General features: G+C 40.8%; 2 protein-coding genes across 2 annotated transcripts; one reads left to right on the forward strand and one right to left on the reverse strand.

The window, feature by feature from the left end:
- Positions 1–6,173: 6,173 nt before the first annotated feature.
- Positions 6,174–9,048, reverse strand: LOC9269356 (G-type lectin S-receptor-like serine/threonine-protein kinase At2g19130). The gene has a single exon (XM_015791423.3). The coding sequence runs from the start codon at positions 8,874–8,876 to the stop codon at positions 6,402–6,404; it is 2,475 nt and encodes an 824-aa protein (XP_015646909.1). The 5' UTR covers positions 8,877–9,048; the 3' UTR covers positions 6,174–6,401.
- A 6,205-nt stretch (positions 9,049–15,253) lies between these two features.
- Positions 15,254–17,533, forward strand: LOC4343558 (mitochondrial pyruvate carrier 4). The gene is made up of 6 exons (XM_015789560.3): positions 15,254–15,365; positions 15,830–15,958; positions 16,446–16,544; positions 16,654–16,706; positions 16,978–17,051; positions 17,203–17,533. The coding sequence occupies exons 2-6, from the start codon at positions 15,904–15,906 to the stop codon at positions 17,252–17,254; spliced, it is 333 nt and encodes a 110-aa protein (XP_015645046.1). The 5' UTR covers positions 15,254–15,365; positions 15,830–15,903; the 3' UTR covers positions 17,255–17,533.
- Positions 17,534–18,613: the final 1,080 nt, after the last annotated feature.

Here is an 18,613-nt window from a genome sequence, read left to right on the forward strand (position 1 = left end):
ACTAGTGTGGAAATAATCATGAAATTTTTGTTCTAATTGAGCCCAGGAAAAAATAGAATTTACCGGTAAAGAAGTAAACCATGTAAAAGCAGTACCGGACAAAGATAAAGAAAACAAGCGCAATTTAAAAGTATCACTATTAGCCTCTCCACATTGCGCTAAAAATTGACCTACATGCTCCCATGTGGTCCTACTATCCTCACCACTAAATTTGGTAAATTTGGGAACTCTATAACCACGAGGATATGGCACATTATCATAATAATTAGGATACGGCTTTTGGTAAACCTTAGCACGATTCCTAGTTTCAATCCCAAATTTATCCCTAATAATCTCACTAATTATCTCCTCCATATTATCAGGCCTATGTTGAATTGGTGGTGGATTTGGTGGCCTAATAGGTTGTGTTTGTGGCGCAATATGATTATATTGGCCTTGCCTAGTATCGTGAGAATATCCTCTAGCAACATCATTATAAGTATTAGGAACATGCGGGGGAACTTGGGGATTAGTTGTAGCAGTAGATACAGGAGGATCAAATGTTCTAAGATGATACAAATAACTAGCATTAGTCATTGGATCTATCCCCTGAATCGGTATGATTGTGCCGGTCTGACCGGTCCAGGGCTCGGTTTGACCGACATCCAGAGGCGCGGTCAGACCGGCCTGAGTCCCGGTCTGACTGCCGGGGTAATATCCAGTCGGACCGGCCGTTTGGCCGGTCGGACCGACGGTGAAATCGCGGTCTGACCGGCCATCAGGTTCGGTCGGACCGGCTATATGCGCTGCTCCATCGGTTCCACTACTTGTTTGATCTATAGGAGCTTGACTAGCAGTGGTAGAGGCTTTATTTTTAAACATGTAATCGGCCATAAGAGGGCCGAATTTAAATCTTAAAAACTCATCAAATTTACCCTCAAAAGTTGCATCTAACTTATCTTTAAAAACAGTCATGGATGAATCTATTGTAGATGCTACTTCTTGTTGGATAGATTGTGTTACCTTCGGTGAAACTGCAACTTGAGGTAGCGGCACGTTTCCTTTCATGACGTCTTGATCGGTCTTGATGTATTGTGTAGCAATATTGTTGAACCGTTCCCGCTCGTCATAGTTAATGAAGAAATTCCTTGATTAAATCCGGCCATATAGCTCATAGCCGAAATATTTGACCGAATAAATTAATACACGGTCTTGGAATTTTTTCTCTCGCGATGAGCAATGTGTGCACTAATTAATTCCACCAAAATCAACAGATAAACTTTGCTTTGTCTCTCTGTAGATCGGCTCTGGTATAGCCTGATCTTTTTGATCTATGCACGTATACAGTAATAAAAGGAAACAATGCTCCTGCTGCTTGTCTCTCGGCAGATCGGCTCTAGTAGCCTGATCTTTTCCTCTGTTGCCATGTGAAACAAAAGGAAAGGAGGTTGCCGAGTCAGCTACTGCTCCCTGATGATGATCTTCAGTACACACGGCAAGTGTTCAGATGGATTCGGTGACGACCAAATAACCTCGCCGCCGATTAGATTAATCCGGCGATACTAGATTAATTTCGGCCGTTTAGCCGAAACTTGGATTTGACGAAACGGTAGCTACTAGATTAAACGAAATTCGGCCGTGATATGGCCGATTAGATCGTTCCCCAGTGGAGTCGCCAAAAATCGTGTTGGCAACTTTTTTGACAAGTCGACAAGCACGATCGCAACACCTAAACGCCTTGCGGTGATATGGAGTCGCCAACCACCTCGATCTAGCCAAAGGCCAAATTAAGATGGGTTTCGGAGAAAAACAACTAAACCGGCTAGCGGAGCCGATTTAGAGATCAAAATCAGCCTCTAGGCCGATTTAGATCGATATGAGGATAACTACCCGTCTCGTGGGCAAAACGGAAGGTTTTCAGGACAAACCTACAAAGAGGTGTCGCACTCTCGCAGCGGCGGCGGACGGTTTACAGCGCAAACCGACAAAGATGGACTAAACTAGGGTAAAATAGAAAACATAGTAAAAGAACGATTCAAGTAAGTTGTATTCGGGGGTTTTACAATGAACCGGCGGCCTTGTCCCTTAAATAGGGGGTTGGTCTTGCCCTCTACAGGCCCTTCTCCACGTCCAACTCAGGATAGAAACTAAAGGAAACATGAAACATGCCTTCCCGAGCAAGGAAACCCGAGACCCGACGAAAACAGACTTGGACTCGGACCCTGCCTGTCAGACCGCCCATATACCTGCGGTCAGACCGGTCCTACTAGCTGGTCAGACCGCCCACACACCTGTGGTCTGACCGGCCCTGTGAAGGAAATCTGTCACTTTCCAAACTTTGGCAATCTTCCCCTATTTCGTCCATAGGTGCTAAATTTGGGTGTAAACACCATTTACCATAAATTTATATACCAGAAGCCTTTCAGCTCCTCAAGCAAAACCCCTCGAGGCAAACCAGATTTGTGTGGTGAATTCGTCCTAAGGCCCTCACCTCAGTTTGAAATTGCTTCTCGCGTTGCCTCATTCCTTGAAGCTTCTTTACAGCTATCATTTGAGAGTTTGGGAGTGATCCTTTGTACACTGAACCAAAACTACCTTGCCCCAACTTATCTGAGAAATTCTTTGTGCAGTGCTGTAAAAAAGAGTAACTGTATAGGATGAGAGAATCATCATTGGAGAAAGCCTTTTGAGTTGCATTCCTTTTTCGAAACGTCCAAATTATTGCACCAAAAGCACATAGTGCAACAAAGGTACTTCCCAGCACTGCAATTAGCCTCATATGATGTGTCTTATGTTCATTGTATTGAACTTGAAGATCAGATGCTGCAAGACGTACATAAATATCAATAGCATCAACATTACCAGCAGACAATTGTTTAAGATCCCGGAGCTCACTATTCCAAACAATGCATTCATGTTGATGTGCATATGCAGTACAAATGCAGTTGTTCAGGCATATGGATCTGCACTCCTCCTCGCTTTGAACATTCAATTGCATTGGATTGCCTGGAACTTTGATGTTGGCAATCTTGAGAAATGCATGCTTCTCTTGTTGGCCATTATGTTTATTAGAGTCAACACAAGAGATATCTGTTTTCCTAACACAACCTTGATTCCATGCTCCAAGATCCCAGCTCCTCGAGGAAACTGGCCTGAAACCTGGCAGGCAATAGCATTTCTCATCAAAACCTGTTTTGCAGACTCCAAAAGGCCCACAGACTGAATAAACAGCACACAGAGCTGCAGGTAGAGACCATTGTACTATCCATTCCTCTGATTTGTTGGACCATGTATGGCATTGGAGTTGACCGTTAACGGTAAGAACTATTCTTGTGATTATGGATACATCCTTTGTGGTGTATATAAACTTGAGCTGGTGACTATTATTAATGAAAACATAATTGTATTCAGTATTTAGTGGCATTCCAGGGATCGATGTGAATGCTTGTCCTGTCCAGTTCCCAGACTGCCAATAAACTTTAGATTGATTCCAGAGAGAGACATATTGGTTCAATCTAATTAGATCTACATGGTTGGAGAAAGGACCTGGTGCAGGATCTTCTGGATCTTTCCAAGAAACACGATCCTGGTATTCACCGGTGATCTTATTGATCCCAAATCTCTGCCCACTCAGTATTGTGTCTGTTGGGTGATCAAAGCTTTGCCAGATTACATCAGAAGAGTTACCTTGATCCCTCAGAATAAGGTTTCCATTGTCAAGAAGAACTGCAACTATTGACTTTCTTGGTTTATTCCAAGTACCATTTGATGACCATTTTGGTTCTCCAAACTTGTTAAGGAGGACTAAATTTCCATCCTCTGATATCTTGAGCTCTGGAGATGTAGCACTTGTGACAGGATTGTCTCGGTTGGCCACCCAGATAACAGCCTTCTTTGATGTGGTTCTGAACCATATACCAACATAAAGGTTTCCAGTATTACCTGGAGAGAAGAATCCCAGCTCAAAATTTCCTTCTTTTGAGACAACAGTTGTACTACCAGAAAGAGATTGGACTCTTGAGATTGTATCAGTCAAAGCAGAAGTACTTGTGTAAAGATGGAAGATTGATAATATGAGAAAAGAAAAGGAAGAACATATCTTCCACTTGCTGGGAGGGGCCATCCTTTTTGCATGGAAATTTGGATGTGTGGTATTCTTCTAGTTAATGCAAATGCCACAAGGTAGAGAGTTATTTCTTCCCTCTATTGTCATCCTTCTCATTTGACTTGTCTTCCAAAATAATATTCTTTTTATGTTGTTAGTCTAGTTTCCTGTGAATTGACGGATGCTATTGTGCCATCTGGAACAAGCACAACCATGTGTGAGCACTTGATAAGAGTTAGACACGACTTGTTCACAAATAAGTCCAGACACAGAATGTGAAACGGACATCCTCTTTTTTTTGACTAAAGAACGGACACCCTCTTTCAAACTCTGAATTCTTCTCCTAGTTGCTTCTGTTTTACTGCTGTTCTGGTGATTCAAACCAAATAATGTCTTCTTTTAAGCATCATATATAGCGATATAACTCACCTTTAGTAAGTTATATATCATATTTGTCCTAGTAGTAATATGTTCTTCAATTGCAACGCTGTTTTGGCCATTGAAGCATCAGATGTTTTTGGTGGTTCATCTTGTTATTCAAGTGTAAAAGGCAGAAGCATGATAAAGCTGTGCATCCCCAGGAGCATAGATGGTTTATTTGGCAATCACTTTTTTTTTCTTTTCATGTAATTGCATAAAATCTGCTGTGCATCATGCTGTAGTTTCGATTTCAGTTTTACATCTTTCTTAATATTGTTTTTCATGTGATTATGCATCTGTAGTCATCAGTCAGTACACCGGCACAGGCTAGTATTTTTATTGTGATTTTGGAACATCATTATTTATATTTATGAATATTTTAATTTGATATATTGAGAAAACTCTATCTAAACAACAAGAAAATTCCTTGCCAGCACTTTTTTAAATCTTCTGAGAATACAGTACACTTATATTTTTCCTCTTTGCCAACGAAGTTATTACTTTGGGTGTGGATACTTTTGTAATTTGTTGCAGCATGATGCTTATATTTAGTATGGAAGTTTAGTTTTTAAACTCTGGAAATTAAAACCTAATAAATCTTTTTTTTCATGGTTACTTACAGCCTAAGAACATTTTTAAGACAAGATTAGTATGTAAGCTAGCTACATATTCCTCTAGGTATGCTTTAGTTGTATGCCTTAATTCATACTGATTGGGCAGATAGTGTAAATCAACTTGATTAGAACATGGGAATCGAAAATAAATCTAATTATTCTGTGTATATTTATATGTTCAGACCTTGTATACATAGAGTTACTATGAACTGAACTTTGATTTGTTTTTCCAGGCCATGTGCGCCCAGGAAACAGATTCATGGATGCCTTCTGGTTCTTATCTTCATATTGTGTGCAATGCATGGAACGCATGCTTCTGAGTTTTGACTATTACTTTAAAAACTACTACTACTCTGATACTTATTATCTATTGCATGTAGGGTGTAGATGAAAACATTAAATCAAATTTGACGGTCATGGTTTCCTTTTTTAAAGATTAATGTGCTCATGTTTAGCCATTTTTTTATTATTGTGTGAATTTATTTATTTTAGAATTTTTAAGATTAATGTGAGGGCTTCTTATTAGTATAAACAAAGCTTCAGCCGGGATTCTTCTACTGGCCTGCCAAAAAACTATTTTGTAAATTTACAGGATAACAATGGTGTAATTACTCAGATGATGGCATTTGGCCCTTAAGAATTTGAAAAATATTTAACCAGTGCAGATGTTAAAGAAAATATAGCTACTCCCTCCGTCCTAAAATATAAGCATTTTTTGAACCTTGACATGGTCTCCGAGATACTACTTTGACCAACAATATCTATAAAAATAAGATGTTTTAAATAAAAAGAGTTGCATATTATGATTGTTTGTTTAATAATAAATCTAGTAACATCAATTTTATATGATTGCTCTTTTTTAATTTTTTTTTTGCTATTAGTGGTCAAAGTTAAAAATGTTTGACTTGTCACTGTGCTAAAAATGCTTATATTTTGGGACGGAGGGAGTATTTATTCTCAAGTAGCTCAAGATTACCAAATTTAATCTATTCAGATTGTTATGTGCAAGCAGATCATAACACCTGAATTGAAGCACATGTTGGGACTCTATCAAATGTTAACATGTGCAGTCAGGCCTCCTCATAGGTTAAACATAAAAATTCTAATACATGGTGGATGGCTCAATGTGTTAGTTCGTGATAGCTCAATTATGTGCTATTAATATACAGAAGGCATGGAACTACAGAACTACAGAAAAGCATAGCATATGTACAACATGAGTCACTCATATTACTCTCAAATACGTAAATGTCTTTCCCTAATCAAATTCAGGATTTTCTGATTTATGTGCTCTGAAATTGTGAACCACCTGAAGTAGAACTCTTTGTCTGCGAAGAAGCTGTGCTATTATGCATCTGCGAAGTTTGACTTGATGAAACATCTGAGAAAAAATTTATGACATCAGGGCTTTCATCAAGAACCTTCAGTGACCTTGGAACAGGAGGCATGTTGACATCAAGGAATCCCTCTAAAATTTGGACGACCTGACCCATTGTAGGTCTGCCATTTTCATCATCTTGGATACACCAGCAGGCAACCTTGCAAGCTTTTGTGAGCTCATCAGCACTGGCATCTCCATTCAACCTGGGGTCTAACAAGGTCTGCACATCACCTTCCTGGAGTTTGTTTACAGCCAAAGTTGGGAAGAAAGAGGACTTTCCCTCCTCCCCTAGATCAGCATTCCTTCTGCCTGATATGAGTTCGAAGAGCATCATGCCATAGCTGAAGACATCTGCCTTAGGAGTAATCGGCACACCACTGATCCACTCAGGCGCAAGGTAACCCCTTGTCCCTCTCATTGTTGTCAAAACACGGCTGAAATCCCGCCCTAAGAGCTTTGCTAGACCAAAGTCAGACACTTTGGGTACAAATGACTCATCCAAAAGTATGTTATCTGGCTTAACATCACAGTGTATTATGCAATCCCTACATTTTTCATGCAGGTAATTTAGGCCCCTTGCTGTTCCAAGTGCAATTTGATACCTTATGGCCCAGTTCAGTGCCGTTGTCTCACCATGGAACAGCTGCAATTCCAGGGAGCCCTTTGGCATGTACTCATAGACAAGCAGTCTTCTTGATCCTTCAGAGCAGAAACCAAGTAGGCGAACCAGATTGACATGTTGGATGGTCCCGATGGTGCTTACCTCAGCACGGAATTGCTTCTCCCCCTGGCTCAGTCCATCAAGCCTCTTCACTGCAATGGCTGTTGAATCTGGGAGCTTCCCTTTAAATACTGTGCCAAAGGCACCTCCACCCAGCTTCTCTGAGAAGTTGCTGGTGACATGCTGCAGATCACTGTACCGGAAGGCAATCAGTGCGCCCCCTGTAGTCTTGGATATGCGAAGAGTCCTGTCTCGGCGGCATTTCTGGAATACGATGAACAACACAATTGCAAGGATTATCAAAGCTGCAGCAACTCCACCTACAACTGCACCAATGATCATTTTCTTGCTCTTTTTAGAGTCTGGAAGTTCAGACGCTGCAAGCCTGAGGAAGAGTGTGCCTCCTCCATTCCCATTGTATTGGTCTTGGAGGTTAATCAAGTCCCCATGCCAAACAAAGCAGCCACTACTATTGTAAGTGTAAGCATTACAGGAGCAATTATTCAGGCAAGCAACCTGACAGGCCTGAGAACTAGCGGCCACTGCACTCTGAGCATTATCAGGTAGCCTCACACTAACCATGGAATAGAACTTATCAGGCTGAGTCTGTGCAGAGCTTGAGTTGGTCTGGCACTGCAACGGTACGTTTCTCTTGCACCCACCAGTAAAATCCTGGAGGTCCCAATCACTCTGAAACTTCTGGCTGAACCCCTTGATGCAGTTGCAGAACGGCAGGACATTGAGGTTGCAACTTCCATATGCGCCGCAGAGCCCGTACACCTCACACTGCGTCCGTGGCTGGGACCAGAACAAGATCCAATTCTCCGAGGCTGGTACCCATGTCCACTGCTTGATCTGCCCATTCACATCAATGGTGAACCGCGAGATGATCGAGTCATCCTTCATGGAGTATATGAAGTAGCTCTCCGAGACATTGTTAATGAACCGGAAGTTGTAGTTGTAGCCGGCCGTCATCTCGGGCACAAGACTGAAGATATTACCGTTCCAAGGGCCGCTGGTCCAGTAAGTGATGGAGTCGTTCCACTGGATGAAGTACTGCGTTGTGCCGTTGGGATCCAGCTCAAGGGAGAACAGCCCAGGGGACGGGTTTGCATTGTTCCTCCATGGCACAAGCCGCTGGCTCACACCAGTGGTCTTGTTCAGCCCCAGCTTGCCGCCCGGAAGCCAGGTGTTTGTCGGATGATCTATGCTCCTCCAGTAGACTATGGATGAATTGGTGGCATCCATGAGGTCGAGGCTACCGCCGTCCTGGATGACGGCAACGGTGGAGTTGGAGGCCACACTTACGTTGGTCGACCACAGCTGCCTGTTCTTGGATTGATCAAGGAGGACAAGATTGCCATCGCTGCCGATGGACAAGGATGCGGTGGTCGGGTCAGACACCGGCACGTCGCTGTTGGCCGTCCACACCGTCGTCTGCAACGGTATGTTGTTGTACCATATAGCTATGTAGTAGTTGCCGGTGCCGGAGGCGGTGTTGTTACCTTGTGGCGGGGTGTAGAATCCAAGGGCGAACCTGCCGCCCTTGGAGACGATCTTCTGCGTCCCGGACAGCGGCGTGGTGGAGTTGATGGTGTCCACTGCGGTGCAGAGAAAGATTTGGCTGAAGAGGAGGAGGAAGAAGACAGGAGCCATGGATGGATCTTGGCAGAGCAGCCAGGGCTGAGAACCTGGGACGAATGGAAGCTGAGCTTGGCCTTTGGAGTAATTTGATTATGGTGGTTGGAACCTGAGAGGAAGGTAAGCTTGGTCTTATAACTCATATGGACAGCAAGGCTCCACTTCACGAGATATTGCAGAATGAACGCTCTTTGACCTGGCACAGTAGAGGGTTCTGTGGAAAAGGTACATACCCGAAGACCTGGTGTTTGTTTATAGAAGAATAATCAATATGAAATGTAATATTCTGTTTAAAGTTGTGGTGAATTATTAAATGGTGGGTTTTATTTTGTTTTTTTGCAGGAGGGGTGCAGAAAATTGGTTCTACAGTTTTGCTTGCGAAATAGTACTGTTCCTAGTATTAATTAATTTTGCTGCCTGTTCAACTAATCAACTTGTGTTCTAGGATTGAAGATATTCGTGTCCCCTCTTAGTAATTTATTAGTATTCACATTTGTGAACAGAGACGCCAACATCTGCTATGATGCTATCCTCTTAGTAATTTATTCTGTTGCGAAATAAATTTAAAAACTAAGAATAGTGTGAAGTCAAAGAAAGGTGTTTTGGACTTGTGGCTTGCTGGTGGCAGCAAAAGCTCCGGGGGCTCTGCGTTGACTTGGCCTTAGTTTAACGTGGCCGGTCGTTCAGAGAAACTCTTTTAAGACTTGCTAGTATTATATTTTGCTGAGGTTTCAAAATTCTCTGTGCTAATAATTTCAAACTTTGATCAGGACCAGACCATCTCCCTTTGAAGATGACCAAAATCTTGAAGTTGGCTGCCCTGTTTTCTCTCATGTGGGTTTCTAGAGACCGGGTAAGAAATGTTGCTGCAAGAAAATTAGCTGGTCATGTTGATCGGCGAATAGCACTGTCAGTGTTAGAATTGCCTGCTGATCTGTTGAAATGTTGAGTGTTACCAAGACTAACAGTATTTATAATTTTGGTTCATGGATATCTGTTCTTTCCGTAAATAACTTTCGTGTTTCTCATTGCGATCAATATAGAAAAAGCTTCTGCTGAACAGCTGGTGTGAACGTTGTCTTCCTACACGTCTGTCTGCTGTTTTTTCTTCCCGTCAGATTTTTGTTCTGCTTTGTTTTTGTCATATTCTAGTTTTTGTACACATCTATTCCTTCCTGATTGCAAATTTATCAAATTAGTTGGTCAGTCCACATTTTGAAGGGCTAATCTGGTATGATATAAATCCTATGTTTCAGAAAATTGGGTGATATAAATCCCAAATCTGGGTTAAACACTCGTTGCCATGTTTTTTTATAATACTGTTGTTGCCATGTTTGAGAACAGGATTTGTTGTCGAACTTAGTGGCCCAAGCTTGACGATGACTTGACCAATGACCAGTTTCCTTCCTTAGTTCCTGTGTCGAAGCATGTCTCAGCATGTTAAATGCTCACTCATTCATTTATGACCAGTTCTCTGATATGATGCTGATATGGACCGAGAGCATTGAAGTGGCATTGATGGAGAGCAGATGGATGAACACTGATCACCATAGTGTGGAGGGGAGAGGGCCACAGACGCAACAAGGAGATACAATCATACAGATAATGGTGATTGAATCTCATGAAGACGAAGACAAAGACGAAGATAAAGATTAAGTGTTTCACGCAAAATAAGGTGGTAATAACGTGTGATTAATTAAGTTTGAATTATTACAAACTTGAAAAATAGATTAATCTTATATTTTAAAACAACTTTTATATAAAAAGTTTTCACACGAAACACACCGTTTAGCAGTTTAAAAAACATGTCATTTTTATCCAAAAGTTTATCCAATATTTGTTGGAGAAAAGAACATGGCAATATTAATCTTATAATACTAGTAGTTGGATTTTTCATCAACACGCGAAAAAGGGAGTACATGAGAGGTGGTGCGGTGCCTTGCCAGTTGCCATGCCACTGGCAAATTGCAAATTGTAAGGACGCATTCATGTGTGTCACTGCCGGTGTCCATGTGCATCGCACAAGGAGAGTGGCCTGAAGAATTTCTTGTTGATTGTTGAACATGTTGATCTGTCCTGCAGTAAAAAAGATGGTCCAGGTCTGAGTTAGGACGAGTTTGCTCAAAACTCGCACCATATTGACCGTTGGCTTTTTTAAGAAACGGCATTGATATCTGATCTGTATGAACAAATAGCAAGACTTGCATGGCCATAACCCATCCAACATGATAGATTTGAAAAATACAATGTTTTTTTTTCATTCTTAAATTGCCCCGGCAAAAATGCCAAAATGGTAAAAAAAATCATATTGTAATGTTTTTTTTGCATCTCTAGAGTAGACAGATAGAGAGGACCAGATAAGGTAGGAGACTACATGTAGTATACATAGTGTTGATCAACGACCTGCATTTAGTTCTTCCATAATATAGTCATAAGGTTTTCGGGTACATGGGCCAAGGGCCAAGGAACGTGGTATGCTTCTTACGAGAGATTTTTATAAGGTTGGGATAAAAATATCCCCATATTCCTGTGATTGGAATGATTTCTTCAATCGAGGAATACTACCTTCGACTATTTCTTGATATGCTCACCTTTCTTCTTAAATTATTGACACTAAACTCCTTAGATTTTCTTTGAACCAACCTGTTTACTTCTATTTTTATTTTACCCTCCATCGAGCACAACTCTTCATCTTTCCTAGTCCCGTCTCACCACAACCCAAATCCTAGTGCCTTCCTCTAGTCCCCCTTCCTCTTCCTCACCAGCAAGCTATTGGTAAAGAGGGGAAAGAGACCCACCCATCCAGTAGATCTAGTTGCTTAGGTTTTCAGCCAAATAAAGTTACCATCTTTCCTTGCCGTCGTCGTCAACAACGGTAGCCATCTACCTCCGTGGTTTCTTCCATGAGGGTATGATTGGCTATAAATTTCATGTTCATGATGACATTCTTTAGAATCGAATCCTCCGGCTCTCTTTGTTTCACCGGTGGTCCATTTGCCACTGGTGAGGAGCTTGTGAGGGTTGTGGTTATATTGATGGATGGTGGCCTGAGAGCATATTTGGTTCAAGCTCGGGGCAAGGCCTTGCCGTTGTTTATTTAGCAGTTCTATAGATCCGTTGTTCGAGATGAAAAATTATTTAAAAGCCAATGTGTAATTCGTATTCATCCAAATTTCTCTTGGTTCTCTGTGTATTCTCTCTTCCAATGATATCTCTGAGAGTCCATAAATATATTTTTCCAAGGCCATTATTGCGCCCATGGCGACGACGGGTGCAAGTTAGTACTGAGTACCTTACCAGGTATTGGATGAAATGCTATACTCGCAATTATCTAAGAAAGAAGACTCAGAAATAATCATATTATGGTTTTGTTAGTTATGCTTCAGCAACGCTTCTTAAGTAAACTGGTTGTCTATGAGGTAAACATATTATATTATATTCTCTCTGTCCCATAATATAAGACGCGGTCAAAATTGACACGGTCTCCAAAGCTAATCTTTAACTTATATTTTCTCATATACAATAAGAAGATTTGTAGCAACAAAATTATAACCATATGAAAGTAAATTTAAATTTCAATATAATAATATAATTTTTAACAAATAAAATTTATTCCATATTATAAGTGTTGGTTAAATGTTTTAAAGTTTAAATCTTGAAATACGCGCGCCTTATATTATGGTATGGAGGGAGTAGGAAATATTCCCCGATTGCTCAGCAGGCTTGTTGACAGGTACGAGACACACCTCTTCTCAAACTCGTTAACTGGTTTTATACTCAAATCAATTAACAGTGACATGAACAGCACAAAAATCTCAAGTCTTGTCCTGTGTTGCACCATGGCAGATCATTATGTCTACTTGATTGATAAATTGGTCGATATTGCACTCTGCCGAGGAGTTGAGGATCTGGATCTGACAACAAAACTAGACCAAATATATCAAAGATCTGACATAGCTTGGTACAAATTTCCTTTATCCTTGTTCACCAATGGCAAGGGATTATCTCTGTTGAAACTCAAACTTGGCCAATGCACCCTTAGTATTCCCACTGGTTTTGATGGATTCAAATGCACATTTCTGATGACATGATTCAGACACTTCTTGAAAATTGCCCAAAATTGAAGAGCTTTCACCTGAACCATTTTTGGGGTATTTGGAGCTCAGGGACATGATGATATGTCATTGCTTTCATATCAAATGTATCGAGCTTGTTGCTCCCAAGTTGCAGAAGTCCAGATATGCAGGGCGATGCATAACAATGGTGTTTGCCTCAATCCCGTCCATTGAGCATGCCTGGCTGGATTTTCATGATCACGAGTATGCTGGCTCTTTTGAGTACTTCATCCGTCCTAAAATATAATAATCTAGAACCGGATAAGATATTTTCTAACACTATGAATTTAGACATTTTCTGCTGTGTTATTAGCTCAATGAAACTTTGTTTGAGGGTTTTGGTGTAACTATTGGCTTTCTGTTATGGAAATGCTATCACGTCAGAATTAGGGAAAACGGCACTCCGTTTCGTACTATTTTTCTGTTTTTGAGAAACAATGTTTACCCTCTAGTTGTAACTTGGATGATTGCATCTCGAGTGGACCTAGGGGTGAAAGCAGTACATAAATTTACGAGATTTCCGGTTGACTTTTTCAGTTTGCACCGACCGTTTCAGTCTGTATCGGTAACTAACGGTGGTGGAAATGAAAACGGTAATATCTTCCGAAAATGGTAGCGGAAATGGGATGGAGGTTTTTCCAACCGTTTTGTCGGTAACCATATTTGTACGATAATTTCCGTCAAAATTTCGAAAGTTTCCTAGGAGCTCAGCTAGCCTAACCCATCAGAAGCCCATGAAAGAAGAAAGCCTGGTAGGCTTGCAGCCCATAAAAAAAGAGAAGTGACTAGGTAAAATGGTATTAACCCTATGATGTGGCATGTGGATTTTGCTGAACTTTGGTCTCCTTAACTTATCGATGTTGAAGTATTGTTGAACTTTGTTTATATTGGTCATCAAACTTATTATCATACCATTAATCATCATGTAACAGTGTTATGTGGAGTGTGATGATGTAAGAATAAAGTTAAAAAGTCATCTTCGTGCATAGTTAAATGTGTGCTATGCCATACTCTGCTGATTCTGTTGACTTCCGACCAATATCGGTATATTCTGTTCCGACGGTCCCGTTTTCAATATACCGATATCATTACAGTTTTCGGGTCTACCGTGCCGATTCCGTTTTCTATAAAAAAAAATGAAAATGAAAATGGTATAGGTTTTCCTGACCGTTTTCATCCCTAAGTGGACCTATCCTTTTGTCAATTATTTTTTTCCTGTGGTGTTTTTTTTCCTGGGTACACTTTTTTCTTGTCGTTTTTAATTTTCGACTTCCAAGTTCTAACCCTGTACTGTTAGGTTTGCTTGTAACTTTCGTATTTACGCGTTTAACTATAGTGTTTTATTTCCATAGATTTTGTTTCATTTAAGGCCCCATTTTAATTAAGATGTAAATTTTTACTCGGTTTTCGTTAGTACAATTTTTAAACTACTAACCGATGTATTTCGCGTGAAAACTTTTTATATAGAAATTACTTTTAAAAATCAAATATTTTTTTAATATGTAATAATTAAAACTCAATTAACCACGTACTCATAGCTTTATTTCGTTTTACATGTTCTAACTTTACCGACATCTTATATTAATTAGAAACAAACACCACCTTATTTCAGTGACATGGTTGGTGGTTACCAGAGTCCAGACTCCAGAATGGATGGCGAAGTGATAGGAAGCTCGGACAAAGTCATGAGAACTGACAATTAATTTACCGTTAAAAAAAAATGTCGTCAGCTTATTCAGCTCGCGGGTCAACCGTGCCATATCTGCACCAATCCAAGAACAAGAAGACGCCTCAAACATTGGAGCTATAAAAAAAAATGCTAACCTCGCGTCACAACTTGTGGGGGTGGGTTAGTACGACGTTGTCGTCATCTATTATCTACTCCGGCTTAGCCGCCGCGAGTCACCTCGCCAACACTGCATCCATGCACCTGAACCTCATCGCCACCGTCCATGTCTCCACCAACGGCCGCCGATCTTCGCCGGTCTCCATGCGCCAGCGCCCCTCCGGTCCATGTGCTTTTCGTCACACGCGACGCCTAAAAAGAAAATGTTATCTCCGTTTTTAAGAGAAGAAACATGTTTTATCATTCGTTTTTATTTAAATTTTTTTCTACATAATTATTATTTATAAACATTTAAAGATGGTTTTATATCTTACGTATTGGTTTAAATGTTTTAAATAAGACGTATAATTAAACGTGTGTAAAGCCAGCAACATCATGTATTATATGTAAAATGGAAGAGTATAAACGGAGTCGCAACTCGCAAGGCCGGCAAGGCAAGCAAAAGCTGCTGACACAGCACTCCTATCTGCTCAACCACTTGCTTGGCTTCCTCTGCTCCGGCGACCGGGCGGCCGGCCGGCCGGCGGCGAGAGGTAGCGCCAGGTGATCCATCCATCCATCCATCCATCTCCTCCCCCCTTCTTGTGATCAACCGTTAATCAGCCGCCATGGCCCATGGGTTTGAGTTGATGATCGATGGAGCTAGCTTCCCAGATTCTTGCAGACTTTTGTGTTCTCGCCTCTGCCTCCTTAACATAGATGATGGCTGGGCAGTGGTATCAAGTAGCTCAAGTTTGTGATGAATTCTGTGTGAGATGCTGAAATGATTATAGCAAGTTCTAGCTATGCAGAAATTGTATTGACTCTCCATATTTATGGGAAATTTTTTGCTGTGGCATGCACGTTGACTTTTTCGTCATGTACTGTACTGCATGAACTTGATGTCCTTGCACAAAGAAAACGCCTCTTTGAAATATGCTAGCTGGGTTATGTTGATTTTGTTTTTTAAAAAAATTATGCCTAGTTGAATTGGGATCTTGAGAGATGTATTCACCTTCTGCTTTCAGGGGCACAGGGCTGCAATTGGAACCTGAACTTGAAAGCAAGTTGTGCAAGAGGACAGAAAAGAATCAGTCTGAATATGGCTGCCTCAAAGCTTCAGGCCTTTTGGAACCATCCTGCTGGCCCCAAAACAAGTCAGTGGCAACCCTGTTTGCCTTAATTTTAGTGTAAAATGGCAATTGATATTCCCATAGACATGATTAGGGAACAGAAGCTAGCTTACACATGTCATTACACAGTGAGAACTACTTCCCAGCTTGTCAATTATTAACAGATGACATGATTAGGGAACAGGCTGATGCTGATGGTTCCAGCTTACAGTTCAGAATAGTATGTGAAATCAGACAGCCTGGTTTGATCACAAGCCAGTTTACAAAATACTAAATTACTGAAACCGTCAGAACATAAAAACAACAGTGTTTAAGACTCCCTCCTTCAGATAGCTGATGTGCTTCATTCTTCAATTGTCTGATGATCCATTTGGTTTCTAATTTCTAGTAGTAGCCAAGTTCCATCTTCTCCTCTTCTTCTGATCTGATGGATGTCTATTGGATGAAACATTTAACATATTCAATCACTGTCATCTGAACTGTTGAGGCTTCCATCTGATCTTTGTTGCAGTTCATTTCTGGGCCCCAACATTCAAATGGGGTATCAGTATTGCCAATGTTGCTGACTTTGCCAAACCTCCTGAAATGATATCCTACCCTCAGCAAGTTGGTAGGTTTAGTTGTCAGTTAATCTTATTCCTGACATCAGTTTATCATCAATTCATGTATAATGTTGTTGTGCTTACTCTGATGTATGATGTATGATGTATGATGTGCAGTTGTGGCTTGCAGTGGAGTAATTTGGGCACGGTGGGGCATGGTCATCACACCTGTAAGCCCCTGATATTTAGCCATACATACAATCGTTTCTCGTTATTATGGAAAAATATTTGGAATTTTGGATTGTATATCTCATTTGAATGCAGTCTAAACAGCAACTTTTTTGCGCAATGTCTAGTACGATTCTCTAGTGTAGGTTAGTGCGGTGTACTGTAAAGGAGTAACTGTTTTGAAACTGAATCAAGCCAAAGACCTGTTTTATGACTGTTGTACTTGGATAGACTGATTCAGATATCTGTTTTATGACTGTTGTATTGTTGCAGATAAACTGGAACCTCTCCAGCGTGAATGCTGCAATGGCCGTGACAGGCGTGTGCCAGCTTTCCCGTAAGATAAGGTCTGTTACTGCAAAACCAATCCTCAGCTTGCTGATTTATAATTCCAGATGTGATTTCTGATAAATTAGCAACTTTCGTGTTGATCTCTTACGATTCGATATGTGATTTCTGACAAGTTAACAACTTTCGTGTTGATCTCTTCTTTTACAGGCACGATTACTTCTCTGATGAGAAGAGTGCTACTGCGTCGCTGGAAGGATGATAGGAAGAAGAAGAAATTGTTGTCATGGAATGGAACACTAATTTCATTATCAGTCGACCAGCACAGTGTTCACTGTGAATGTGTCCGCTTCCATGATAACAAATTAACAATCCCATGTGTGTGTATGATCATTATGAATTGGGCTATGGGTATGAAATGTTTTTATACCCTTTGGTATACAGATAGTAAGCGAGTCTGAACTTAACTGAAACGGACTTGGTTTGAGTTCAGCTCGAAGTACACTCGAATTAAACTTAACTCGAACGGCCTTAACTGAAACGAGAGAGCTCCCTTCCTCTGTGCCATACAATATGTTTGCAATTTCGGTTTGAAATTCCCGAAATTTCATTTCGGACTTCCGGCACGAAACTATTTCGCCTGAAATTATATTTTCTTTCTGAATTTGGTCAAATTTTATTCAAGTTCGGCTAAAATTTCTTCAAATTTCAAAAAAAAAAAACTATTCAACCGAGAAAAAAAGCTCCTGGAAGAAGGACCAACAGGGAGAGGCACAAAAGCGGTGAACCAGAGCACGTAACTTACTCCACAAATACCTAACCAATGTTCCATTCTTCCTCTCATCTTGATTTTATAACTTTTAGACCTAACAAACATTATTCATTAACCAACGCTGCGTGTTGCTTTGCCCTCTGAAACTACTGGAACGGCAAATAGCAGCAATTGCCTCCTTCTTCTTCTTTTTTTTCCCCCTCCTAACAACACGGGGAAAATGCAAACGCTTTGCCCGGAAAACTCATCATAACTGATAGCGGAGAGCTGCGAATATATGCCATCGCGTTAGCTTTTTCCACCGGAGTTGTTTTTTTCTGACTCCTCTCGCGGCGAAAGACGATGCCATCTGATTTCAGTCGCTGCAGGCCTTCCTGCCAAGTAGTAGCTTTTGTTGCGTTTTTCCTATCAAACGGCAGTAAATTAAGTAAAAGGCTGGTAATTATTAATTAACGTGAGGCGGCAAGACTTTGTTGTGCAAAAGCAAAGCGGCAGAATGTTAACTTTGGGTAAGTTTCGAAGTAAAATCGTGGGGGCATCGATCTACAGGGAGCTGGAATAAAAGACCATGGAAATGATGGAAAAGTTGGAAGGCAGCAGCACATGATCAGATGATCTGTTTGAAATTGAGAAGCAGGTGTTCCCCGATTTCCACCCATGATCTGTGTACAGTACGTATGCGCAAGTTCCGTTAATTTCTCACGCATCAGTTACAGCCTCATCTTTTCGCTTATACTTATATACTTATCAACCAAAAGTTAAATTTTCAATCTTAAATTTAGACTTGATTTTGAGATTTTTTTTCATCGAAGTTTATTTTTCAGCTTTTACTTTTATATCGCTAAGAAC

This window comes from Oryza sativa, chromosome 7, assembly GCF_034140825.1.
Source record: "Oryza sativa Japonica Group chromosome 7, ASM3414082v1".
Taxonomy (NCBI): Eukaryota; Viridiplantae; Streptophyta; class Magnoliopsida; order Poales; family Poaceae; genus Oryza; species Oryza sativa.